General features: G+C 45.0%; 1 protein-coding gene and 1 long non-coding RNA gene across 4 annotated transcripts in view; one reads left to right on the top strand and one right to left on the bottom strand.

Moving 5' to 3' along the window:
* CDCP1 (CUB domain containing protein 1) overlaps positions 1-9,471 on the bottom strand; it is a 59,447-nt gene extending 49,976 nt beyond the window's left edge. The window contains exon 1 of the mRNA XM_043885908.1: positions 9,220-9,471. Within this exon, the coding sequence (XP_043741843.1) occupies positions 9,220-9,301 (82 nt within the window). The 5' untranslated portion in view covers positions 9,302-9,471. The remainder of the gene's footprint in view (positions 1-9,219) is intronic.
* On the top strand, positions 8,577-18,291 carry LOC122682787. Of its 3 annotated transcripts, none has more exons than XR_006337520.1 (3): positions 8,577-8,732; positions 14,045-14,122; positions 16,904-18,291. It is a non-coding gene; the product is annotated as an uncharacterized LOC122682787 (long non-coding RNA). The 3 variants fall into 3 exon arrangements; XR_006337519.1 differs by having other exon boundaries at positions 8,577-8,805; XR_006337518.1 differs by lacking the exon at positions 16,904-18,291 and adding an exon at positions 15,137-15,619.
* Positions 18,292-27,302: the final 9,011 nt, after the last annotated feature.

The following is a 27,302-nucleotide window of genomic DNA, read 5'->3' as shown; positions in this document are numbered from 1 at the left end:
CTGGCACACTGCGGCTCAGGCTTGGTTTAGTTTTGACACCTGCTCACAAGGACAGTTGTAAACTTCAGAAGCCCACTGGGGCATTCTCTTCATTTTTCACGTGTAACTGGGTATGATGTTTACATTATATAAAACCGGTCTGGTCAGTTCCTTGGTTAAAAGAAAATATGTATGCTTTATGTGTATGCACATGTGTATGTGTGTGTGTGTGTGTGCGCGCGTGCGCGCACGCGTGCAACTGCTCACTTGCAAACAATTTTTTAAAAAATGTTCTAGGACCCCCCTGGCGGCACAGTGGCTAGGAATCCGCCTGCCAATGCAGGGGACACAGGTATGATCCCTGGTCTGGGAAGATTCCACATGCCGTGGGGCAACTCAGCCACAACTACTGAGCCTGTGTGCTGCAGCTACTGAAGCCCGCACACCTAGAGCCTGAGCTCCACAACAAGAGAAGTCACCGCAATGAGAAGCCCACGCACCTCCAGCTGGAGATTAGTCCCCACGCATTGCAACAAGAGAAAGCCTGCGTGCAGCAATGAAGATGCAGCGCAAGCAAAACAAAAATTTAAAAAACACATGATGAAAATAAACACACACACACAAAAGCAAAACATGTTCTTGTGTCACTGATTTCTTGCAGATTTTAATCCAGGAGCTTCCCCAGATGTCCTCATAAGGGCCCAAAGCTGACTACTGCGATACTGCCTGAGTCACACTGTGTAGTTACAGAGGCTGAAACAACCAAAACATCTCCGCAAAGCAACCTGGTTACATAGACAAGGCCTGGCAGTTTGGTCCAGATGGTCTGCTGCTAAAAAAAATCTCAGTGTTCTTTTCGGGCTCAATTTAGATAATCAAAGTAGTATCAATTCTTAAGCGAGGAATGCGTTCGAGGGTGGACACTGTGCTGAGTGATTTACAGATGTTCCTTTCACTGGGTCCATGCCTGGAAGATGCCCCGAGGTCCTGCTCTCCAGTGAGACTTGTCAGCCAGGTGGTTGGTGGTGAAGATGACCCATTGCCCCAAACTGACTCCTCCTGAGACAGTGTCTCCTGCTGCCCTGGACTTCCAGCAGGAGCAGCAACATATGGTAACTTCACCCTCTGTGCTGCTGACTCGTCGCCTCCCGGCCGTGGCCGGTGTGCCATTCTGCACCAGGGTCAAGCATCTGTCTGGGTCCAGGAGATGCCCTGAGCCCATCCCATGCAGGGGCTTCATCTCACCACCTCTGCATCCTCCATGATGTCTCTTTGCAACCCCATGGACTGTAGCCCACCAGGCTCCTCTGCCCATGGGATTCTCCAGGCAAGAATACTAGAGGGGGTTGCCATGCCCTTCTCCAGGCGATCTTACCAACCCAGGGATTGAACCCGGGTCTCCCTCACTGCAGGCGGATCCTTTACCATCTGAGCCGTCATGGAAGCCCGATGTCCTGAGACCTCTCACAAATGCTTATGAGTTGTCTTCAGGTTAAAAAATGTTTTTGCCATACATCCTTGTTGGAAATAGCTTGATGTCCCCATGACCAGCTCAGTGATGGAAGATAAAGCATCTGCTTGAAGGAATCCAACACACGCCTGGACATACACCATCCTAGCCCAGCTCCGGCTGGACCACACATTGTCAAGTATTGAGAAGTCGCCCTCATGGCTCCAAGCATTGTGTGACACCGAACATGGCCAAGTGGGCAGACCTCAAAACAAAAACAACAGCTTGACTTGAATTCCATGTGATTTTTGGACTTGGAAAGTTGATGAACTTAATCTTAAAGATTGTCTTTCATTGTCCCAGCCAAAAGCAGCAGGTTGGCACCCATTCGTTGTTGCAGAAATGTCACATTTTCCCCAGAAGGCTTTGATTTTCTGTCACTGAGGGTAGGGAATATTTACACTTCATTAAAAACAAAGAAAGCTTACCATTTGTGCTCATGGAACAGTTATAATTTTTTTCAAAATATTCCAAAATATTTTCCAAATATTAAATATTATTTAAAGATCTTCAGACTCTCAGGGGAGGTGGCTAATGGCCTCAGAGAATATTGTGCTCGGTCGCTCAGTCATGTCTGACTCTTTGTGGCCCTTTGGACTGTAGCCTCCCAGGCTCCCCCGTCCATGGGATTTTTCAGGCAAGAATACTGGAGTGGATTGCCATTTCCTTCTCCAGGGGATCTTCCTGGCCAGGGATTGAACCTGCATCTCCTGCACTGCAGGTGAATTCTTTATCACTGAACCACTGAGGAAACCCACAAAGAATATTGTATTTCCCTCTGGCAGAACGGATGGCCCCTTCAAGAGGACAGCCCCTCCCAGCCAAAGTCAGACCAACAAGGCCTTCAGTGGTGCCCTTGGCTTGGGCTGTACTCAGGAGAGAAGTGAAAAGTGCAGATATTTTTTACGTACAGCATCTGAAGAAACAACTTAAAGTTTTACAAATGTTTGTGTGAAGTGCAAGTCAGTAAAACAAATTCTGATTTTCTACTGCATTCTATCACAAATTCGGTATTACTGTTTAGAAAATTCCAAACCAAACAAACGAGGCTGGGATACTGTGAAGCCATGTGGTTCACAGCGGGGAACGTGCAGGACAATAGAGGGTCCTTGTTATGACCATAGGTTTGATATGGATGAACAGATAGGCCACACTTCTTGAAGATGATAGAGTTAGAAAGTGGAAGAAGCCTGGGTCTCCATATCACTGCTTGGAGGAGATCCCATTGAGGGCCTTTTTATTTATTTATGTAATTTTTAAAATTATTACTTTTTATTGGAGGATAACTGATTTATAATGCTGTGGTGGTCTTTGCCATACATCAACGTGCATCAGTCCTAATTACACATATATCTCCTCCCTCTTGGGCCTCCCGGCCCTGCCTATCCCACCCTCTAGGTCATCCCAGAGTCCCTGGCTGGGCTCCCAATGTTATACAGCAGCTTCCCGCCAATTATCTATTTTACACATGGTAGTGTATATATGTCACAGAGTGAAGTAAGTCAGAAAGAGAAAAACAAATATCATATACTAATGCATATATATGGGATCTAGAAAAATAGTACTGAGAAACCTGTTTCCAGAGAAGAAATGGAAATGCAGGTGTAGAGAGCAGACTGGTGTTTACAGCTGCCTATGAGCAGGAAATAAACATCTATTGTGTTTGAACCATTAGACACATCTGGGTTTGTGTTACAGCAGCTGGAAGTGCGTCACACCTTTACTATTATACTTATCAAGGTAAAAAGTCACTAAGGATCCATCAGCCCTCCGTGCAAACACCTCACCTGGGAGCTGTCAGAGCCCAGGCGCATCTTCAGCCTTCTTGATACACCGTGCTCATGGCATTCTGATCACAAAACCAGAAGTGAGTATTTGAAAGGAGATTCAAAATATTTCCCTTGTCTAAAGTTTATAATTAGTTTCAACTGGAAAGAATACGAAAAGGAGTAAATTGCAGCCTAGTAGTTAAGAGCTTGTCTTCTGAAGTTAAAGTGCCCAGATTCACAGGTGGCACTACCACTTATTAACTTATTCCACTGTTACTCACTTTCTTCCACCTGCTCTGACATTTTCTAGATCCGCTGGTAAAGAATCCGCCTGCAATGCAGGAGACCCTGGTTCAATTCCTGGGTCGGGAAGATTCCCTGGAGAAGGGATAGGCTACCCATTCCAGTATTCTTGGGCTTCCCTGGTGGTTCAGCTGGTAAAGAATCTGCTTGCAATGTGGGAGACCTGGGTTTGATCCCTGGGTTGGGAAGATCCCCTGGAGAAGGGAACGGCTATGCACTCCAGTATTCCGATTTGGAGAATTCCACGGACTGTATAGTCCATGGGGTTGCAAAGACCTGGACATGACTGAGCGACTTTCACTTTCTGTACAAACCCCAGTAGCCCTTCATCCAGGAATTTCAACTATAAACTTGTCCATATATCCAACCAAGTCAACTGCAAAGATGGTCACTGAGGCTCAATGTGTAGCAACAAAAGATTGGGAACAATCCATTATAAGCTGCTGATTAAATATAATATGGCGTTCTCGTGATGAGGACCTTTGTACAGCTGTCAAAAAGCACATGATAACTCTGTATGTTTTGGTATATAATGAACACCAAGATGGATTGCTCAGTGAAAAAAATTAGGAAACATATGGAATACATCCTCCACTATATACTATATTTATGCTCCTCTTTGTGTAAAGAAGGGTGGTATATACATTCATTAACTTGTACATGCTCAGGAACAATGCATAAGAAATCACAACTGCCTCTGGGAGAAGGCCTGGGGTCAGACGTAGAAGGGGACATACTTCTTTCCTCCCACAGACCATTTTGTGCTATTTGAAATTATGTTAACACGAACAGATATTTTTCTAAGCATAGCTTTTAAATTATTTAAATATTAAAAGTAATACACATTACCATATGATACAGCTATTCCACTTCTGGGTATTTATCCAAAGAATACAAACACAGTAATTTGACACATGTACCCAAATGTTTATAGCAGCATTATTAACAATAGCTAAGATACAGAAACAACCCAAGGGCCCATCCATGGATGAACGGATAAAGAAGTGAGACAGACAGACAGACACACACACACAATGGAATACTACTCAACCACAAAAAAGATGAAACATTTTGCCATTTGTGATAACATGGATGGATCTTTTTTTTTTTTTTTTTTTTTTTTTTAAATTTTTTTTATTAGTTGGAGGAACATGGATGGATCTTGAGGATATTATACTAAGTGAAATAAGTCAGATGAAGGAAGACAAATACTCTATGATTTCATGCATATATGGAATATAAAAAACAAACAAAAAACCAAAATAAATGAACAAATCAAACGAAAACATACATTCAAAGAACAGGGTAGTGGTTACCAGAGAGGAAGGGATGGGGGGTGGGGACACAAATGTGGAAAAGGGGATCGATTTTACAAGGAGGGATGGAAAATAAATTTTTAGTGGTGAGCATGCTGTAGCGTGGGCTTCCCTGGTGTCTCAGCTGGTAAAGAATCTGCCTGCAACACGTGAGACCTGGGTTCAATCCCTGGTTGGGAAGATCCCCTAGAGAAGGGAAAGGCTACCCACTCCAGTATTCTGGCCTGGAGAATTCCATAGACTATATAGTCCATGGGGTCTCAAACAGTCAGACATGACTGAGTGACTTTTACATGCTATAGGATATACAGAAGTTGAAATACAATGCTGTATACATGAAATTTATATGTTATAAACAAATGTGATCTCAATTAAAAAAAAAACCACATACACATTTCTAGAACAGATATGAACACAGCACTCAGTAAGTGCTGATGTTTTAAAAAATGAAAAAGGGACTTCCCTGGTGATCCATTGGCTAAGACTCCATGCTCCATATGCAGGGGACCCCAGTTCAAACCCTGGTTAGGGAACTAGATCCTACATGTTGTAACCAAGACCTAGCACAGCCAAATAAAGAAATATGTACATTTTTTAAAAATGTCTGGCGTGCAGACACTGTCTCTAAGATGACCAGCAAATGCTGTTTTTAGGAGCCCCACTGCACACAGGGGGCATGGTGATGTAGCATCTCAGCATCACTACATACCTGCTGGGTAACCCTGGGCAAGTTACTTCACGTCTCTCTGCTCCTCTATTTCCAGGGTTATAGGAGTACATGCTTGAGGACCGAGAGCTTAATGACTCTTGATTTACATTTTCTCATGAGGAAACAGCTGAGCTGTCATTACTCAAACACTGTGCCATCCATCATAGTTATTTTTGGCCAGTGTCTATCTATGAAACATTTATGTTTACATCTCCAAACACAACACAACACTTTAAACAAAATGTATGTTGTACATACAGAGGCAGAATGTCAGGATCTAGTGGAGATGCTCCGAGTGCCAACAAAAAGGGGTGCAGGAAGTTACTACACATAAAGTAACTGTCTACAAAGAGCCACATAAACATCTTGCAATGCGGGTCCTGCAATTCGGAAGGGATGTCTTACATTTAATAGAATTGGCTGTTAATTATATATTGGTACCTCTTGGTGTTTCATTATGCTTTTAGAAACTGTTGGGGGTTTGCGTTTTGTGCAATGGGTTGTTACAGTTTGTCCCACAAGAAATAATGAGACATAGGGTATCAGTTAGTGTTTTCATGCAGAATGTCTGGTTTTTAGGGATGAATTACTGATGTTAAGTGGGAGATGCTTACATATAAAATACTGAGAAGAATGACCAGCACAGAGCAGAAGCTCAATGTGTGTTAGCTACTACAAGTAGCACTTAGTAATTAAAAAAAGAAAAACAACACTGATGTACTGAATACAAACCCAAGGTTACAAAGAGGTGAGGGAGGGAACTTGGCTCTCCTTGCCTGTTTCTCTGGAATACTGCCAGCTGCCCCGGAGAAAGTGATGGGTTAATTACAAGGTGGTAGGAAGAGGTTTGAAATAATTTGATTGTGGAATAATTTTTATAATTTAGAATGATAATGAAAGGGTGTGAACTTTTCTTAATTGCCCAGGTGGAGAGCCTTAGCACTGTATCATCCCCTAGCAGTCCAGCCATCTTGACCTCAATCATGGGTCCTTCCGACCAGCAAACTCCCCTTCTCCTCCATCCAAACCAAAGCCAGCCCCACTGAGCAAAATCAAAGCTGAGGCATGGTGTATAAGAATCTGCCTACCAAGCAGGAGACACGGGTTCGACCCCTGAGTTGGGAAGGTCCCCTAAAGAAGCAAATGGCAACCCATTCCAGTATTCTTACTTGGAAAATCCCATGGACAGAGGAGCCTGGTGGGCTATTACAGTCCATGGAGTCTCCAAGAGTTGGACACAACTTATTGACTAAACAATAACAACAATATATATAGTACTTAAAATACATAAATAATTTCAACTTCCTTCCCCCACATTGATAGCTTGGGAGAACCCCTAGAAGAATGTTGAGGAGCACGGTCCAGTCATCACAGACAAGATGCTGGCACCTGAAGTAAACCTGGAGGCTGAGGTGAGCACCCGGGCACATCGTACAACCAGCAGAGCAGCGGTCTCTGACTGTCTCACACAAGGCTGTGTGGGTGTTGGGGAGGCTGGGGGGAGGACCCAGAAGTTCTGCCAGTTGCACATTCCAGACAACAGGCACCAGCTCCTCATCTGAATCTGAAGAATGACGAACTCACACACTCACCCAGGTAAGCGAACACATCATTTGATGTCTACTCATACTTTTGGAAGAAACAATGGTAGCCAGAATGGGGTCACTGACCCAGACTCTGGTACCTGAGTAATTCTTAGAAAGCCACTAAGTTGAGGTTTTAACAAGATTATTTTAACTTTATCAGTCCTTCATTCTTAGAAGTGGGGGAGCTGGTAGGAATACCAAACTCAAACACACCCCACAACGATGTCAACTTTCCTTTACATTTCCATCTGTGCAGTAACACCAACTTCATTTTCATTCAGAAGACTATTGAGAGAGTTCAGGGATTTATAAAATAAATCTAATGTGCCAGGCTCTCTGGTTTTCTCCATCTTTTCAGGACAGGCTCTAGAAACTTCTGGGCAAAGCAAATGTACTCTGTGACTGCTTCAACCAAAAAGGCGCAACCATTAGTTCAGCCCAGTGATGTGGCCTCACAGGTCTAGTTCCTAAGAACACAGAAGGGATTTAAGAAAGTGAAAGGGGCAAGTTCCTGGGCTTCCTTGTATTTAGACAATGAACCGGTGACACACGGCTCCAACAGTTAGTAACTTCCTGGAAAGGACAGGCTCCACTGGAGACCAAAATGGCAGCCTCCCCAGGCCACAAGGAGGAATCAGACAGGGAACACAAGCCAGTTCAGGACAGGCTGTCATTCTGATCAGTAATGTACGGATGCTTTGATTTACATCATATTCTTACTGGAGTTCTCAACTGTTATCACACACAACCGGGAACATCTCAGACACTTCCCGGAGTTTCAAGACAGCTCCCAAGTCTGGTGGGCACACTTTTTTCTCATACACACATTTACACCTATTCATTTGCTAAGTTACTTTTTCTTAAGCTGACTTTTTTCTTCAAGGGAAATCTTGAAAACTCAGTCTTAACTTACAATAAATACAGTAAATACGCCCACAGTATGTCCAATATCCCATCTACTGTGCAGCAATATGTCGCCTGACGCTGCTGAGGAAAAGAACCAGGAAGCTTTCCCGTCTCAGATTTGTCATGATGGCAGTTGCCGGAACGCCCAAGTTCAACTCATCCGCTTCGTTTCCTTCTTTTTAATATCCTCTAATTTGTCTGTCTGCCAAACACAAACGTCCCCTTAGATGCAGCAAAGGGTAATAATCAAAGATCGCTTCCTGGGTAGTTCTTTCCAAAGGAAAAAAAAAAAAATCACCACACAAGACCTGTAGTAGTCTCAGGGAAGGCTTCAAATCAGGTTCTTACGTGAGGAGACCAGGTGACCTGTGGTTTTAATACTTCCAGGGCCCGCAGGGTATCTCCTCGGGGGCAGCCGGGATGGGGGGGGGGGGGGTCCCTGCGCGCCCCGCCCCGCCCCCACCGGAACCCCGGATTCCCACACAGCCCGGACCCTGCCCTCCGCCGGCCCTCTTCCGCCGTCAGGGTCCACCGCCCGCAGGTGCGAGGGCCCGGGGCTGCCGTGCCTCCGCGGCGCAGGAGCGCTTTCCTTGTGGAATGAGTGTTCCCGAACATCCGGACAGCGAGAAAAGAGCGGGCGGACAGGGGGGAAAGGTGAGGAGAAAGCTAGGACGTGGAGACGCTAAACCACGGTTTCCTCGCCCCCGTCTCTGGCCGGGGCGCTGAGGTAAGAGGGTGCACCCGAGAGGGAAGTTTCCCTCCTCACGGCCCGCCCGGCGCCACCAACAAGCCAGGTAGAGCGCCCGAGCGCGCGGCGCGCCGCTTCAGCGAGGTCCCCGGGCCCGGTTTCCGCGCGCCCTTCCCTCCTCCTTCTCCCTCGGCGCCCGACTCAGGCGCCCGACCGCGGGGCTCCCCGCGTGCCAAGCAAGGCCTGCGTCCTGGGCGAGGTGTCGCGGAATCCAGGAGGGCACGGTCACCGCGCCCCCCCACCCCCGGCGCCGGGCAGTCCCGGGGACCCCCCGGACTGCGCCGCTCCCGCCCCACCCTGCACCCTCGGCAACCCGCGCCCCTCTCCGCCAGGCGTCGACTGGCGGGCGGTCGCGACCCTCAGCGCCCAGCGTCCCCTCAGCCCCGCACTCACCCATTCCGCGGGGCAGGCGCGCAGCGCCCAGCAGTAAGACCCCCAGCAGTGCGACCGTGACCCCGCAGTTGAGGCTGGCCATGGCTCCGGGGCGCCTGGGCCTCGGCGGGGAAAGCGACTGTGGCCCGTGGTGCAGAGTGGCGGCCGCGGGCCCCCGAGCCTGGCATCCGAGGCGCTGCGCTCCACCCCGGCTCGCTCACCTGCGCGCGGGGCGGACCCGCCCTGGCTCCGCCCAGCGCCGCGGGAGCACAAGCTGGCCGGCTCAGTCCCCTCCTCCCTGTCCTCCTCCCCTTCCTGCCTCCACTCCCGCCTCTCGCCTGGAGCACTGTGACCGGCAACCACCTTCCCGCGGTCTAGCCGCCGTCCCTCTCATGACTTTCTCTACAGGGGCCAAAGTCTCCCTTGGGGAAGACACTTGCCCTCCTTTCACTGTCTGGGAGACAAAGGAGGCCACTGTGCAGCCCTTTTTCCGGGGAAATCAAGTCTGTGGAACACCCAAGCCCTGGCTTCCGCCTCTGCTTCCTGATTTGGGCTGCAGGCTTTGGACTTTTAAGGCCGATGCTACTGGTACTCTTTTCAGAATGATGAGCCCGCAACCAACCCCAGGCACTTCATGGACAGTGTTTCTAATGCTCACAGTAACCCTTCCGCAGAACAGATGAAACAGACTTATCGAGTTGCGAAACCTTCCGAAGGTCCCCGGGCCAGTTAGTAACTTGCGGAGGCAGGATTTGATAGCCCTGAAAGGGGTTTGCACAACCGGAGTTGCTTTGTTTCATTTTTGAAGAGTGAAAGAAATGAGTGAATAAATACATGAGGCTGGAGAGGGCCAAGAGAAGAAACCTGAACAGGTCCACAGGGGCCCCCCTTCCTTGAATTCTGAATAGTATGTATGGCACTGGCCTGAGGCATTTATTCCAATCTTTGGGCTGTAAATGAATGACCCTGGGCCTCTTTCCCTCCTCCCAGCTGCCTTTCTCTGGTTTCTGAGGTCCTGTGGATTCTCCTTCCCCCTCTGCAGGCCACACAAGTCCAGGGTCACAGTGTCACAAGGAGAGACAGTGGATGGTTCAGGGACTCCCGGCTAGCAGACCAGGGTTCTATCAGAATGACTCCAAAGGCCCCCTTGGGTCTGCCTGTGCCAGTGGGCAGCTAGCAACTGGGCCAGGGTCACCCAGAATAACCTGGAAGCAGAGTACATGCAAGAGCATTGGTCTGTGTCCTGTTCTCACTTTTTTTTTATTTTTGGGGAACTGAGCTTCTCCAGGCTGCTCCCACTCTTATCAGGAACAGGGGTGAGAAACCATCTCTTAGGAGAGTCATCCCTTTCCTTCTGTGTGTCTTCAGTGATGAGAATAAAGCAGCCTCTGTCTACAGGAAGCCCACAGTTGATGAGGGATGAAGGGCCGTCCTGGCTGTGGACATGACCGCCCCGCCCCTCCTCCACCAATGGACTGTGAGCTGAGGGAACATCAGTTTACCTTCCAGTTACTTGGAAGACAAATGAGGAAGCTGAGGCCTAGAGGGAAGGAAGAGGATGAGAAAAGTAGACAGGCTCTTGGTTCTCCCCTAGAAATTGAGGGCAGATTAATCAAGAGAAAATAATTATCAGAAAATCTAAACATCCTTCAAATATGTTTATGCTGACAGGAGAGTAAAGCAGATTTTGTCTGTTTTCCTAATTGTAAGCAGGCATATATACCCCAGCATCTTTTGCTAGCATCCATAACTCCATTGTTTTCTACATATGATGATGGTGATGATGATGATAATAATAATGGAGTGGCAATGAGTTGAATTGAAAATACTAGAAATATTTTGTGATAAATTTAAGCCTAAGGAACAAGTTATCTTTTTACTATCTCATGTCTCCGAAGTGTGCTTAACTGGACTCTCTGGAAGAGTGAAACTGGCTGCGCTGGGTCTTTGTTGCTGCTCATGGACTTTTTTCCTTTGAGGCAAGAGGGGGCTACTCTCCAGTTGTGGCCCGTGGGCTCAGTAGTTGTAACTCACGGGCTCTAGCGTGTGGGCTGAGTAGTTGTGGCACACCAACTTAGTTCTGAGGCATGTGGGATCCTCCCAGATCAGGGACTGGATACATGTTGCCTACATCGACAGGCAGATTTTTAACCACTGGACCACCAGGGAAGTCCTAAATGAACCTTCCATAAATGACACAAAAGTCACAAAGTCTCAGATGTGGAGGGTTGGTAGTAGTTCCAGACAATGGCAACAGTGAGAAAGAGTCAAGGAAATGAGGAAGCATTTCAGCATCCTTTGCAAGACAACCCACCTCTCTAGTTGAAATCAAGATGTCTTGAGGTAATGGCTTGCTTCATGGAAGAATGTAAACAAAGCTTTGCCAAATTTTGGAAATGTCTTCTCTTTACAAACTTGCCTGAATGGAAAGAGTCAATTTTTAAAAGTTATTTCTGAACTGAAAGAAATCCAGGCAGCTGCAGTCTCCCGCCTTCAGTCTTTCCCAGCATCAGGGTTTTTTCTAATGAGTCAGTTCTTTGCATGAGGTGGCCAAAGTATTGGAGCTTCAGCTACAGCATTAGTCCTTCAGATGAATATTCAGGACTGATTTCCTTTAGGGTAGACTGATTGGATCTCCTTGCAGTCCAAGGGACTCTAAAGAGTCTTCTCCAACACCACAGTTCAAAAGCATCAATTCTTTGGCACTCAGTTTTCTATGTGGTCCAACTCTCACATCCATACATGACTACCGGAAAAACCATAGCTTTGACTAGACGGACCTTTTTGGGCAAAGTAATGTCTCTGTTTTTTAATATGCTGTGTAGGTTGTTCATAGCTTTTCTTCCAAGGAGCAAGCATCTTTTAAGCATTTTTGACCCCTCTGAAAACCCTACAAAAGCTACAAAGTGGGGATTTTTTTTTTTTTTTGTAAAAGATGTAAACCTGCAAAGATGAGGGGAGCAGGCAGAAGACAACAGCCTCTTAGAAACTGGAAAGCAGATGGGTAAGTGAAAACTGTAAGCCAATAGAGGGGAAAATTGGGAAATAGCATGATTTATACCATAGAGTTTCTCAAAAAGAAACAAAAACAAACAAAAAAACCACCACTAAGGAACTGGCAGCACAAGGTATTCTGTAATGGGAGAGTGAAGAAGGGGCTAAAACAATGAAACCTGGAAGAAAGCTGAAAAACTATAGTTCGATCTCTGGAAGCTGTCCTCCATTTCTCCTGGCTGGGCAACTGACCCTAAGCAGAAGTCTGAAGCATTGTTTTCTGAAGAGGTTACAAGTGAGAAAACTGGGCTGAGAAGTGCTAGGCATAGCTGTAGGCTTAGGAAACATTCTGGAAAATAGGTAGATAAAAGGAACAAATATATTCCTTATGCTTAGCTCCCTAGGTGCCTGGCCCCAGTTTTCCCCTCAAACTCCAGTAGTCTCAATTCTTACTAGGGATGGAATGAGTGTTCTTCTGGAGAATCTGACAAGCTCAAGAAGAAAGACCTAAAGATACAGGCATTTATCCCCGTCAAGAGGCTAACCAGATTCTTCCCATGACATTCACAGTTGATCGGCCCTACAAGTTAAACTTTTTGATCTCTCATTTTTAAATATGACCAGACAATAGGATTTCATGACATCTGAGGAAAGCAGCCAACATGATAGAGTCAAAATCAACCAACTAACCAAACAGAAAAAGGCACTTGGAGAAAAGAGAGTGAATAAAACAAAACAATTTCTAACTTCTTTAGAAAAATAACAGACAACAGTGTATTTATGCTGTAGGGATGGGGAGTAATAAAAAAATGAATATTCAGGGACCCACAAGAATTCTTGGACAATTTTTTAAATGATAGTAAATATTAAAAAATAAATAGAAAAATTGAAAGATTTCCCAGAAAGTAAAGCAAAAAGATAAAGATAAAAAATAGGAGAGAAGAGGTAAGGAAATTAGAGGTCTAGTTCAGGGGATCTGACATGTGGCTAGTGGGTTTCGAAAATAGAGATAGCAGATTAAGCAGAGAAATCACCATTAGTAATATAATTCAAGAAATTCACCAGGCCTGGAATGACATGAGTTCCAGATTTAAAGACTCATGGTGTGTCCAGCACAATGGATAAAACAGGCTCACATCAAGGCACCTCACAGCAAAATTTCAGGAGCCTATAAACAAAGAGAACATTTTATAATTTCAAGGGTCTTATGCAAAGAAACAAAAATCAAACTGGCTTTGGATTTCCAGCAGCAGCACTGGAAGCCGGAAGACAGTGAAGCAATACCTTCAAAATTGTGACAGTATAATAATTTCCAACTAAGAATTCTATATCCAAGCTACCAATTAAGTGATAAAGTAGAAAAAGAGCACTTTTAGACACTGAAAATCTAAAACAGAAAGAAAACCAGTAAAACCTCCAAACAACAAACTCCCACACACCTTTTCTCAGACAAATACTGGAGAATGTATTCCATTAAAACAGGGAATGCATGAGACACAGAGAGGAGTGGATACAGGTTTGTGGGGCTGAACTTAATTACCTTAAGAAAAAGAATACAGAATTACAAATAGAAAATCAAATGTGAAAAGTGAGTATTTATAATAAGGAAAGAAATGACAACAAATCACAAACTTGAAACAATTGAAAAATACCCTAAATGTCACCAAGTCTAGAAAGCAGTGTGATATCTTTAATATTAGTTCACTGGTCCTGTATTCTTGCCTGAGGAATTCCATGGACCGAGGAGCCTGCAGGACCACAGTCCAGAGGGTGGCAAAGAGTTGAACACAACGGAGCAACTAACGCTTTGACTTTTCCCAGTGCTATATCATTCATTCATTCATTTCTTCAGGTCATATTTTGTCACTGATGTGTGTATCATTTCTTCTGTAACTGTCAGATTTCATCATGACAAGATGCATCAGATAAGGTAAGATACAATCTTGATTTGTTGTGATGTATTAGACATATGAATTCACACACAGAAATGCTCAGTGTTTCTAGAAACATAGTGTTGTACCATACAAAGTACAGAAGTTCTTACAAATTCTATATGTGTGATTCTTATTAAAGAGCAAAGTAGTGTGATACATTTATAATTTTATATGCTGAATTATTCATTTCTTTCTGACAGGAAAAAATCCTTCATTTTTTATAAGACATGCGAACTGCATGTTATGCTTAATATTTTAGTTTTGATAGTTGAAAGAATTTTCCAGACTAGCTTCTTTGATTCTTCCTCCTCCACTATCTGCACACTTTTTGTTGGGTACTGCAGGACAGAATCGTCGTATGATACCACTTCTGACCTTGCTCCTTTTGGTCACCTCATCTGATGAGTCAGCCCAGTGGGTTGGAGGAGTATTTCTAGAAGACGCTACTAGTGCATGAGTGCAAGCAATGACCCAAAAGTAACTATGAATTATGTCCCACTAAGATATCCCACTAACTCCCAATTAAATGTATCTCCAGTTCAGCTTCTCCTTAGCCGGATCCCAAATTGCTCATAGCCACTCAGTGCTGCATTGCATAAGGGGAGGTAGGATGGGGAGGTGGAGGAAAAACTCTTTTCCAATTGAAATACATGCCTTTGGGACCATTACAAAAAACATGAGTAGATGAGCACGTGCCTTTAGAAGGATTGCAGTGTTATTTAAACTTTCTTATCTTCATGATTTATTTGCTTCTGGACACAAGAAACACAAAATCCAGCTCAAGGGAGAGGTAAGGAATGCCCAGGCTGACGTGCAGTATGCTTAAAGAGACAGGAGTCCAGGTTGAGTCAAGTTGTAAAATGCATGGCCAAGGATTATGGGCGCCCCTTCCAGGTGAACCGATGGACAGAATAAAATCAAATGGAGTCATTAATTTTGTTGATGAAATCCTCAGCGGTGTTTGGCCAAAATGTGCATAACCTACACCTCAGCACACCTGTGTTCTTCAGATGCATTTGAGCCACACACGGCTGAGCAACTAGAGACAAGGAGCCCGACCATGGAGTGACACACCAGCCTCAAGGAACATACTCCGTTTTCAAGCTTCTGTGATTTGCAGCTTCCAGTCACTTGTAACAGAACCTCATCCTTAGGCCAGCACTAGAGATTTTTCTGGTGCCGTGGAATGTTAAGGGAAAGCAGACCCAGTGATTCGCTGCGAAAAGGAATTTGACCTAAATGAGCATGGTGGAATGGCTCAGTGACTACCACTGTGATTCTGCAGTCAGATGTCCTAGATTCAAATACTGGCTCTGCAACTTACCAGCTTGTGCAACTCTATATGTGCCTTGGTTTTCTCAGCCACAAGCCAGGGCTATGAGAGGATGACCTTCAGAGGGTGTTGTAGAGATTCATGAGATAATATGTGTAACAGATAATATGTGAATAGTGCTTGGCACGTAGTAAATGTACAATAAATGTGGCCAAGATTGCCTTTGCTATGGGTGTTGGTGTGAAATGAGAGGGTTTCAGCTTGGTTGGGGTGGCAGGGAGAACTCTGGAGAGGTCTGGAGACCAACATCTTCATGATTTCATTCATGCATGAAAGCGTCAGTTCCCCAAGACAGGAAGTTGCCTCTGCTTTACTCATCGGGATGTTCTCAGTGCTAAAAACGGTGCTTGGTACACAGTCACTGCTCAGCAGATAGTTGAGCAATGAATGGATTCATCAAGCTGATGAATGTGTGGATAGCCCTGCTAATCCAGCCAGCTGAGCCTGGGGATCTTTTTAAAGCTTGGGACCCTGAAAAGATGAATGCAAGTTGTTCATTTTTAAAAGGGGGGGCAGCTTCTAGAAAGAGGTTATTATGGCCCAGGCCAGGTGTCTGGCAGCAACCCTGGTCTTATGGGACTGGCCAGTGTCTGGTGGGCCAAGACTTCATCTGGTTTGAACAGAGGGGTGGAAAGAATCTGTCTTCATCAGGCAGCTTCTCTGAGACTTTGCTTTGCAGGCGATTAAGCAAGTTAACAAAGTGGAGATTCTTTGGGAGCACAAATAGCCCTTAACTGTTGCTTTAACGCCAACCACTGTTTCAGAGAGAAAACCTCCCAGTCACAGCTGGGGCAGAGGCCCCTTTGTGAGCGTTGAAACAGAGGAGCTGGCTGTGGTCTGGGGATAAGATAGGTGTTCCTGGTTTGCCAAGTCATTTGCCCAAAGTGGGAGCCACGTGGTACAATTTCAGTCCTGAGATGACAAAATAAGGAAAATCCTCCAGGAGCAGCTAGTCAGCTGCTGCGGTCCGGGGCTGAGTGAATTTGAACCCGGATGACTCAGAAAGTCTCCCTCAAGCCGCCAAGCACCTTTGTGCTCGCCCCACGGTGCCTTGAAGCCATGGAGTTCCCACGCTCCATCACCTCCCCAGATCATGGCACCTAGGAGGTCAAGGTAGGACGACAGAGGGAGAAAACGAGGGAATGAGGAGCAGGAGACAGAGCTCTCCCCTCCTGCCTCTTCTAGTCTGTGCAGTCGGCTCCCTGTAAGTCTGGCCCACAGGGTGAAGAAATCCAGACCCTGCCCCTCCCTGGATATGACCCATATCCACATCAGGCCTGAGCCTGCCAGCCTTGCTTCTTTCTTTCCTATATTTTCGCTTGGAGTGTGGGAGGAAGATGGTCTTAAGAATGCCTTCAGAGATTGTTCTTCCCCCAGGAGCGGGAATTGAGTCATAACATTGAGCTGGAGGCTTGGAGCTCATCTTGTTGTTACCTCTTGATAGATGGAGTCACAGAGAGGGGACGTGACAACATCAAGCCACCCAGCAAGTGGTGTTCAGGGCGGAAGGAAGCCAGGCATCCAGCCAGGAGCCCGTGAACTCTCCTTCCTAAGAAATCCTGGTCCAGCTCTGCTAGCATCCTCATTCCCACCGGCCATTCACCCCCTCTGACCCTCTTCCTTGGCCACTTGGCCTCCATTCTCAGTGCTCTGCTGAAATGTTTCTCCCCAGAATAGCCAAAGCCCTTCCCTGTGGTCACACCAGGTCTGGTGATGGGAAGATGGCTTCAGAAGGAGGAGGCGATGGGGAAGCGGTGTGGGCTAAGGCTCTGAGACTCCCCTAGTCCAGGACTGGTTTGGGAGCTGAATGGGCAAAGACACAACTAACTCAGCAAGCCTGGAGCCATGGGTCACAGACTTTGCCTGCGGTGCCCTCCCACATCACTGAAAATACAATCCATATCCTCAGGAGACTCACGCTTCACTTGTGCAACCATCATTACCATCTGCCACCAGAGCATTTTCATCTTCCCAAACTGAAACTCTGTTCAGTAAGTCCCCTACATAAGAACAAGTTCTGCTCCAAGAGTGTGTTTATAAGTCCCAGTGGTTCGTAAGTCCACCAAAGTTAGCCAAGGTACCCAACTCACACAGTTGACTATGTAGTAGTGTACCGTAATAGGTTTATAATACTTTTCACACAAATAATACATAGGAGGCAAACACACACAAAATAAAACATTTGAAATCCTATAGTACAGTACCTTGAAAAGTACAAGAACTGGCATACAGGGGCTGGAATTGAATAGGCAAGAAGAGTCACTGATTGGAGGAGGGAGAGAAAGTGGGAGATGGTAGAGCTGAAGGAACGTCAGCAATAGGAGGCGAAAGGCAAGCTGCAGCGTCACTCATGCCTGACGTTGATGTCACAGGTTCTGGTTCCTTGCCGGATTCAATTCTATCTACCCTCTTGAAAAAACAATCCAGTGATGTCTGGATAGTATTAATAGCTCTTTTCTTTCTCTTCATGTCAGTACCTGCTACACCACCACTGCTTTTATGCTTGCTTCCAGGCATCCTGGGCTTGAAATTAAAATACTACCCTACGGTACTCTATATAGTACTCTACAGGAAAGAACACAAAAGTGTAACCCCTTGTAGGGAATGCCCGCACGTGACAGTGTACGCCAGACACCGGAACTTGCTCACGTGATTGGACCCGTGAAGGCACGATCGTGTCTTTGAAGCTTGCAACTTGAAGGTTCACATGTAAGGTACTTATTGTACTCACTAAACAGCTTCCTGGTCTCCCTCCCCCCAGCCCCTGAGCAACCATTATTCTACTTTCTGTCTCTGTGACTTTATTATTTTAGGTACCTCATATAAAGGGGATCATACAACATTTGTCTTTTTGTGTCTGGCTTATTCCACTTAGCATAATGTCTCCAAAGTCAATCTATGTTGTAGCATGTGTCAGAGTTTCCTTCCTTTTTATAGTTGACCAATAAAACACCACATTTTGTTTATCCCTTCATTCATCAATGGACATTTGTACTGTTTCTGCCATTTAGTTACAGTGAATAATGCTGCTGTGAAAATGGGGGTACAAGTATGGGGGTACAAGTACCTATTTGGATCTGTTTTCAGTCCTTTTGTTTATATACCCAGAGCAAAATTGCTGGATTGTAAGGGGCTTCCCTGGTGACTCAGCTGGTAAAGAATCTGCCTCCAACGCGGGAGACCTATGTTCGATCCCTGGGTTGGGAAGATCCCCTGGAGAAGGGAAAAGCTACCCACTCCAGTATTCTGGCCTGGAGAATTCCATGGACTGTATAGTCCATGCAATCTCATAGAGTTGGACATGACTGAGCAACTTTCATTTTCACTTTCAAGGCAACAACAGCGCCTCTCTGGTGGCTCAGTGGTAAATAATCTACCTGCTAATGCAGGAAATGCGGGTTAGATCCCTGGGTCAGGACGATCCCCCTAGAGAAGCAAAAGGCAACCCACTCCAGTATCCTTGCCTGGGAAGTCCCATGGACAGAGGAACTAGCGGGCTATAGTCCAGGGGGTGGCAAATAGTCAGGACATGACTGAGTGCCTAAACAACAACAACAACAAAGACAACGACAATGCCATCATCACACCTCCAACTAAATGGATGATGGTGCCTTAATAGCATCAAATATCTAGTCAGAGTTCAAATTTACAATTGTCTCATCAAAATCATTTTTACTATTTTAGTTTGACTCAAAGTCAAAACATGGTTCATGTTGGTTCATGTATTGCAAGTGATCAGTATGCCTTTTTTTTTTTTTAAATAAAATAAACTTTATTTTGGAATAATTTTATATTTACAGAAAAGTTGCAAAGTCAGTACATGAGACATCCCATACACTCTTCACCTAGGTAGCTCTAACATTAACGTTTTTCATTACATGAGACATTGGTCAAAACTAAGAAATGAACACTGATACTTTACTAGTAACTAAACTCTCGACTTTACTGGGATTTCCCCAGGTTTCTCACTAATACCCTTTTTCTGTTACCAGATTCCATCTTGGATACCACATTGTATGTATTTAGTCATCATGTCTTCTTAGGCTCCTTTGCTCTGTGATGTTTTTCAATTTTTCCTGTTTCATGACCTGGACAGTCTTGAGGAGTGCTGGCCAGGTATCCTGTAGTGGGTCTCCTAGTCTGGGTTTGTCTGAGGTTTGTCTCATGATTAGACTGGGGATGTGGGTTTGATATAGACAGCATGGAGGCAGAGTGCTCCATTACACCTCATCAGAGGTGGGAAACATCCATAGGACATCCCTGGTGATGCATGCTCGCCTTCCTATCTCGGGCAAGTCGTGTCTCTTGGCTTCTGCACCATGAAGTTACTATCTTCCCCTTTTATTGCTCTGTTCCTTGCAAGTGAACCAACATTAAGCCCATGGTATGTCTTTGAAACTCATTTGAATCAAGATTCCCTTATGTCTTATTTTTTCTCAAAATGTATTTGTTGAAAAAACTGGACTGTTTGTCCTGTTTCCTTTGCCCTATGTGGTTCCTATAAGTAGGATCTCAAGGTCTGATCTGCCTCATGCTTGATTTTTTTCAGCAGGGCCGCCGTGGGGATGGGGCTGTGGGCTTCAGTCAGGAGGCAAGGATTGTCTCCTTTTTGTCATGTTAGCAGCTACTAATGCCCAGGGTGTCATCTCAGTTCTAATGCCTTTAGAGTCCTCAAAACTAAGCTTATCATGAAGCTAACCTTTCCTACAGAAAGATAGTTCCTTTTCCTCCTTCATGACACACAGCAGATTTTAGTAAATCAAAGATAGTACCCATGGTAAGAAACATTATTGTTTATGTACAACTAAGAAAGAAAAAACGCTGAGAACAAAATAGTGCTTTCCTTTTCCACTAACCTCATAATTTGATTCTTTCCTTGGGGAATCCTCCTGCAATGCAGGAGACCCTGGTTCAAATCCTGGGTCAGGAAGATCTGCTAGAGAAGGGAACGGCTACCCACTCCCGTATTCTGGCCTGGAGAATTCCATGGACTGTATAGTCCATGGGGTCGCAAAGAGTTGGACACAACTGAGCAGCTTTCACTTTCTTTCACTTTCAGGTGAATTACACTTGTTAGAAGTTCAGCCAAAGGCAGCAGTTGCCTGGTGGCTGGATGTTTGGGTAGCCGTGGCTACCGGGCATCGCTCACACCAGCGTTTGTGGTCAAGGTGTCGCACTGCCTTCATCCTTCCCTGGGACTCAGTTTCCTCTAAGCTCCCTTGTGTTGTTGCTTGGTGTGTGGTCTGCCGTCCTTTGGACACTTCTCAGTGACAACACAGCTGAATGGAATTCTGCTTCTTTGACATCCTTTCTTAACTACTATAAGCACTTTGTTATAGCTTTGCAGGAAAATACAGAATTGAGGTCATTCCTCTCAAGACTGATAATTGCTACTCTGCTGTTATATTCGTGCCCCACTGCCCTATTTCCCTGCCTTCCTGTGCCCGTACTGTTTGTTTCCATACTGAGTCAGATTGTCATCTTTTTGACGATATTTTAAATGATAATTAGACCTTGTATGCATAGAACCAACCATGTATATAATTCAGTGGAAGGTGATGCAGTATGAACATGATCGCCAAGTGGGATTTGTCTAGGATGGTGACCGTGCTGCCACTTGTGAGCAACAACTGTGAGAAGTGCCCACGTTACACAGATGCTAAAAGTTTTTAAGACATGTGTCTCAGAATTGATGAAACACAGTTTGTGGATTCTAGGCTGGCAAGATTCCTGATTTTTTTAATCTGGGTGACCTCCCCAGGCCTTCGCTTAGTGTTTGCAATATTTCAAAAATATTTGTGGGAGAAATCAAGTCAACAGTAATCAATAAATATTTGTTGTGCATTTACCAGGATCAAGGTCTAGTTGGGGTAAATATTTGAGAACCCACACCAGTTCCCTTTCTTAAGTGCTAATTTGCTTTTCTCCATTTCCATCAGAGTTTTGCAGCTGTTCTTGGCCAAGTTGAAATCTCTCACTGCTACCTCGGCAGCCTATTTGTTTCTTTTCCGCTTGAGTAATAAACACACCCAACTGTCTATCCTAGATTTTCTATAAGAGTCCTGATTCCTGTCTTCAGGTCCCTTGAATGAATTTGGGGATCAGAAAACATGGTCATGTTCATGACCACCCTCTAGTTCATTTTGCTCCACAGACTTCTGACAACTCAGCGGAAGATTTGCCTGAATCACGAAAGGTCTACGTCAGGATGAACGATTCTCAGTTTCGTTCAAGCAGCACTGTCCTTTCTTTTTTTCCCCACACGGCAGGTAATCGTCTCACTGGATTCTTTCCTTCTTTCTTTTCTTTTATTAATAGGCTTTATTTTTTACAACAGTTTTGATTCACAGAAAAATTGAGCAGATAGTACAGTGAATTTCCATGTATCCCCCTCACCCCCTGACAGTTCCCCTATTCACATCTTACGTTGTTAGTGTGGAACATGTATTACAGATAATGAAGCGACACCAATACATCATTATTAACTAAAGCCCATGTTCAGACATCCTTGGTTTTTACTAAGGAGACAGGATCCCATGTTACAGTCAGTTATCATGTCTCTGGAGAAGGAAATGGCAACCCACTCCAGTATTCTTGCCTGGAAAATCCCATGGACAGAGGGGCCTGGTACGCTACAGTCCATGGGGTCGCAAGAGTCAGGCCTGACTTAGCGACTAAACCACCACCACCATCACGTCTCTTGGGCTCCTCTTGGCTGATACAATCTCCCGTCCTGCCTTGTTTTTGATGATTTTGACAGTTTTGTTGTTGTTTCTTGCCGAGATGTGCTCAGCATGCAGGATTTTAGTTCCCTGCCCAAGGATTGAACTTGTGCCCTCTGCATAGAAGCATGGAGCCCTAGCCCCTGGACCACCAGAAAAATCTCGATATTGACAATTTTGAGGATTCTAGTCAGGTATATGGGCTTCCCTAGTGGCTCAATGGTAAAGAATCTGCCTGCCAGTGCGGAAGACATGCGTTTGATCCTTGGGTCAGGAAGATCCCCTGGAAAAGGAAACGGCAACCCACTCTAGTATTCTTGCCTGGGAAATCCCATGGACAGAGGAGCCTGGCAAGTTACAATCCATGGAGTCGCAAAAGGGTCGGACACGACTTAGCGACTAAACTGCAACAACAGTCAGGTATATAGTAAGATGCTCCTGTATTGGGATTTGTCCAATGTTTTTCTCATGGTTAGACTGGGATTATGAGTCTGAGGAAGAATCATCACAAAGGGAAATGACATTTTCATCATATCTCATCAAGAGTGGAAAATACCAATATGACTCATCACTGTTGATATTAATCTTGGTCACATGGCTGGGGTGGTGCTTGTCAGGCTTCTCTCCCTGCCCCAACTTTTCCATATAGGACTCTCTGGGAGGGGGTCCCAGGCCAGCCCCACATTGGGGGATGAGTTACAGTCCCTCTCAGTTAGGGTGGAGCTTGGATTTCTTTTTAAGAACCAGCCCCCTGTGTTTCTCTCATCTTTTCTTCCTTCCCTTACCCTCACCTCAGTTGCCTCCCAAAGTCTTCTTCCGAGGTCTTTCTTTCAATGTCTGTTTGATCTTTTTTCTCTTCAGATTTAGATATTCCTGGGTTTTGTTCAGTCCCCACATGCTCCTCTTTTCCTTAAAGGAGGTTTTCTGAGTTGGCTCTGCAGATGGCCCCTTCTCTGGCACACTCTGGGAGAGAAGGTTCTTTGGACCAACACCCATGGGAAACGCTCATTACTTACCCCTTCTTAGAGACTCAGAGCTCATATGAGCATAATAAAAGGTCTGGCAATAAAGAGGCCTGTTTAACTCAAAGTTTTCCCAAGCCCATTTCACCCTGAAACCTTTTTACCATAATTCATTGATTCAGAGACATTTGTTTCTTTTCTCACATATTCCTGTTTTTGAAATTGGGATGCACCTTACAGATGATGAGGAAAGAGTATGTTTCTTTTTCTTAGAGATACCTGCAATAATGGTGTCAGCTACACTGATGCTATTTGAGATTTGAGGAAATACAGTATCATGGCACATCTATAGATATTTTTCAGAACCAGTGGAAAGTGGAAACTGAATTAAGAAACTCAGCCTCCCAGGTCCTCATATTTCCCCTCTTCCTACTTGGATGAGCTGCCTCCTTGATTTCAGGTATTCTTTCGTTTGGGTTACAGGTTTCCTCTGCTCGCTCTGTGAGATGTGCTCTAGGGCCCCCTCCCCACCCCCTCTGACATGACTGGCTAGGCCAGTCTAATTTCAGAATGGGGCATTAAGGAGTCTCTTGGCCACAGATCTAGACTGTGTCCTCGTGATCAACTTTTTCATTAATGAGATGCATTACTGTCCTTAAGGAAACACATTTCTAGTCTGCCTGTCTAGCCTGCTGTGTGATTTTGTGCAAGTCATTCAACCTCTCTGGGCCTATTTCCTCACCAGTACACCAGGGATACATAATTGCGTCTACCTGATAGGGTCATTGTGAGGATCAGATGGGGTATTACCCGTAAAGCACTGAACCTGGGGCCTGGCACTTGGCAAGCTACTCTAAAGCATCAGCTGTTACTAGAAAGGCAACATTTTAATCTCTGGTTCCTGGGTCATTTTTCAGGAATGAAAAAGACTTGGAGGGACTTCCTTGATGATCCGGTGGTCAAGCATCTGCTTTCTAATGCAGGGGAGACGGGTTTGATCTCTGGTTGGGGTCCCACATGCCTCAGGGCAACTAAGCATATGCGCCACAGCTACTGACCCTACATCATAATTAGGACCTGACACAGCCAAAAATAAAAATATAAATATGAAAAAAAAAAAAAAGACTTGGAGACAGTGACTAGCTCAGGTCCTAATGGTGGCAGGAGGCAGTAGGCAGGAAGGCAGAAGAGAACTTTTCTGTAGCAAATCATGGCCTGTGATCAAGCCAACCTTGGCCTGCTGCTCAGAGTTCCTGACTCCAGCTGGAAAGTGGAGGGGAGAGAGCAAGAAAGCAGCTCTCTTCTAACCAGCCTCTTGAATAGAAGAGCCTGACAAAGTACCAGCCAGAAGATTCAAAAGCAGTGAGTGGCATTCAAGTTCCAGGAGACTGGTTGTCTTCTAGGGTCCCCTCTGCCTCCTGCCTTGGGCGGGACTCTGCGCACTCCATGCAGTCCCCGAAGTTCCCTCTGCCTCCCCGTATTATTCTGGACACCTGCTTCATATCCATTCCCCACGTGTTCTGTGCAGTTTAATTGCTCTGTCACTGAAGATTAATCCAGACAGATAAGAAAAAGACATCTGGAAATATTGACTCTGCTCCTTCTTATCTTCCGTCCCAGGGCTTCACTCCAAAGCCTTGTCTGGTTGTTGAAGTGGCTCATTTCAGGGGGTGAGCTCTCTCGGGGGCTGGTGGCTGGCAGAGTCTGGCTGACCGTTGCTATGCTGGAAGGATAGGGCTGGGCCTGGGGGCTGGGTCAACTGGGACCCCAGGTCCTATCCCACACAGGCATAGTCCCTCACCTTTCTGAGTTGCTAAGAGACAGAAAGACATCCGGAAGGCAGGCTGCTTTAAAGAATATCATTTTTAAAGGCTCATTGTAAATGGAACATCATTAAAACTTTGCCAAGTTCTTCCTGGTTGTTAAGACGATGATCACTTTTCTTTCTTTTTCTTACTCCCTGCCTTCTGTATCCCTACCCCTTCTCTCTCTATCCATCTCTCTTTTTAGCTGTAGTTTCTGATGGTTCAGCCTTTGCTGGTCTGTTGGTGAGGCTGAACAGGGGTCGGGGTGAAGAGGTAGGAGGGGAGGTCTCAGCTACAGTTCAGTCCAGGGGCCTGGGAAGCGTTTCGGAAAAGTAGCTCCACTTCATCCAGCCATGTCTGTGTCATTCACCAGGTGGCCTCTTCAATGAACAAACTCTTACCTGTGTGTAAAATAAAGTGATTATCTGGGAAGTAAGCATCCACACTTTTTGTGATTGCCACTGGTCACCGTGTAGCCCTTTGCTGCCCACTGTGTCCCCAGCTCTTTATATATTTTTCATACACGTGTCTGGCTCTCTATTTTATTTTTATACAAATAATAACATTATCATCTTGTTCTACCCCTCAGGATTTTTTTCCCCTTCATCCTAACAAGAGTTTTGATTATCTCAGAGTGTCTGTACATAGGAAGCAACATCAATCGTTTTTAATGGTTAATCAAACACACTTCTGTTCGAGGGCACTGCTGCCAGCCACCCTGGAGCCTGCAGACTGTACAGTGCATGCCCCCAGGTTGCTCTGTGACTCAGTGAGGCAGGAAGCAGGTGACAACTGAAACCTGGTGACTGAGGAGCCTTAATGAGGGCGCCATTTACAAAGGCTGGGCTCAGGACGAGGAACCAGCCTGGGTCGTGGGCATCAGGGCCAGTATCATCCAGCTTGCTCATTTTATCCAGTCCCGAGGGGCTGTGTAACTTGCCCAGGGTCACACAGCAAGAGGCAAAGCCATTGGAAAACCAAGTGTCTCAGGTTCCAATGAATGGAACAACACAAGAACTTCCCTGGAGGTCCACTGGCTAAGACTCCAAACTCCCAATGCATGGGGCCCAGGTTTGATTCCTGGTTGGGGAACTAGGTCATGCATGCCACTACTAAAGATCTTGTGTGCTGCGACTAAGAACTGGCACAGCCAAATAAATAAAAATAAAATTTTTTAAAAGTTAAAAATGAAAGAAAAACCCAAAACACCCTTGGTTATTTAAATTCCAATCGTGAGTCTAGAAAAGCATTTTTAAATTAATCTGTTCCACAATCAAGACCAATTGGTCAACTCTTCTATCACGAGTTTCCATAATTTTTCAATTTTCCTAACTTACAAATTGCTTTTTAGATCATAATTTGCAAATTTATTCATGAAAAATGTTTTTAAAAGCAAAAATTTGATGTCAGTTACAGTGTCCCCAAATAGGATAATGGGCAAGTTAATGAGGATCCATCTACCTTGTGGGAAATGATGCATTTCTTAAACTTGATACTTATGAAGAGTGAGCAATAAACTGGAAAATGCTTAGCTGTAATGCTCAAGGAGAACTGTCATCTCCAATTTATTTAGAGTATCATCAGAATTAGGTTATTTCACACATGCACTGAAACAAACCAAAAAAACCTTTAAGGTTACATAAAGAAAAATAAATACTGGAAAGGAATATACCAATATGTTACTGATAATGATTGTCCTTAGCTGAGTGAAATATGGGTGGTTCTGATTTGCTTCCCTCCAGATTTTCTACATCTGTCAACTAATATGTCCATAATAACAATAGCAGCTATTACAATCACAATTCCAAATTTTTAAAAGTCACTGTGATCAGTTGACAAAGGATGCACATCCAGAACCATAAATACCCATACCGTTTGTCCCAGTTATTTCTCTCCCAGAACTCTGTCCTGAGAAAGCAGTTCTGCTTATGGGCAGATCTCTAAGCAGGAAGAAGTTTACTGCAAAGAAAAGCTGGAAACCACCTAAATGCCAGACAGCGGAGTAACAATTACAGAAAATGTGGTTCAATTACTCAGTGCTGCTATGTGTTCATTAGGAAAAAAAAATTACGACAAAAGCATGTGCTGTGACATTCAAAATTAAATGGAAAACATGACTCTTAACAGGTTTGTTTTTTTTAAAGGTATAGGTTTGGGGGAAAAACACAAAGATGAGCAGAATGAGCTGGCAGGGCAGGGCGTTGGAGTTGCGAGTAATTTTTTCTTGCTTTTCCAACATTTTCTGTAATGTAGTTGTCTTGCCTTCATAACTTAAAAAACACAGGAAGTATTAGTAGCTGTTCATCTAGGAAGTTGTTTCTTGCTAAGCCACCATCTCACAGGGAAGGCAGGTG

The sequence above is a fragment of the Cervus elaphus genome, chromosome 24 (assembly GCF_910594005.1).
Source record: "Cervus elaphus chromosome 24, mCerEla1.1, whole genome shotgun sequence".
In the NCBI taxonomy this organism is placed as follows: domain Eukaryota; kingdom Metazoa; phylum Chordata; class Mammalia; order Artiodactyla; family Cervidae; genus Cervus; species Cervus elaphus.
This window is presented reverse-complemented; position numbering and strand designations above follow the sequence as displayed.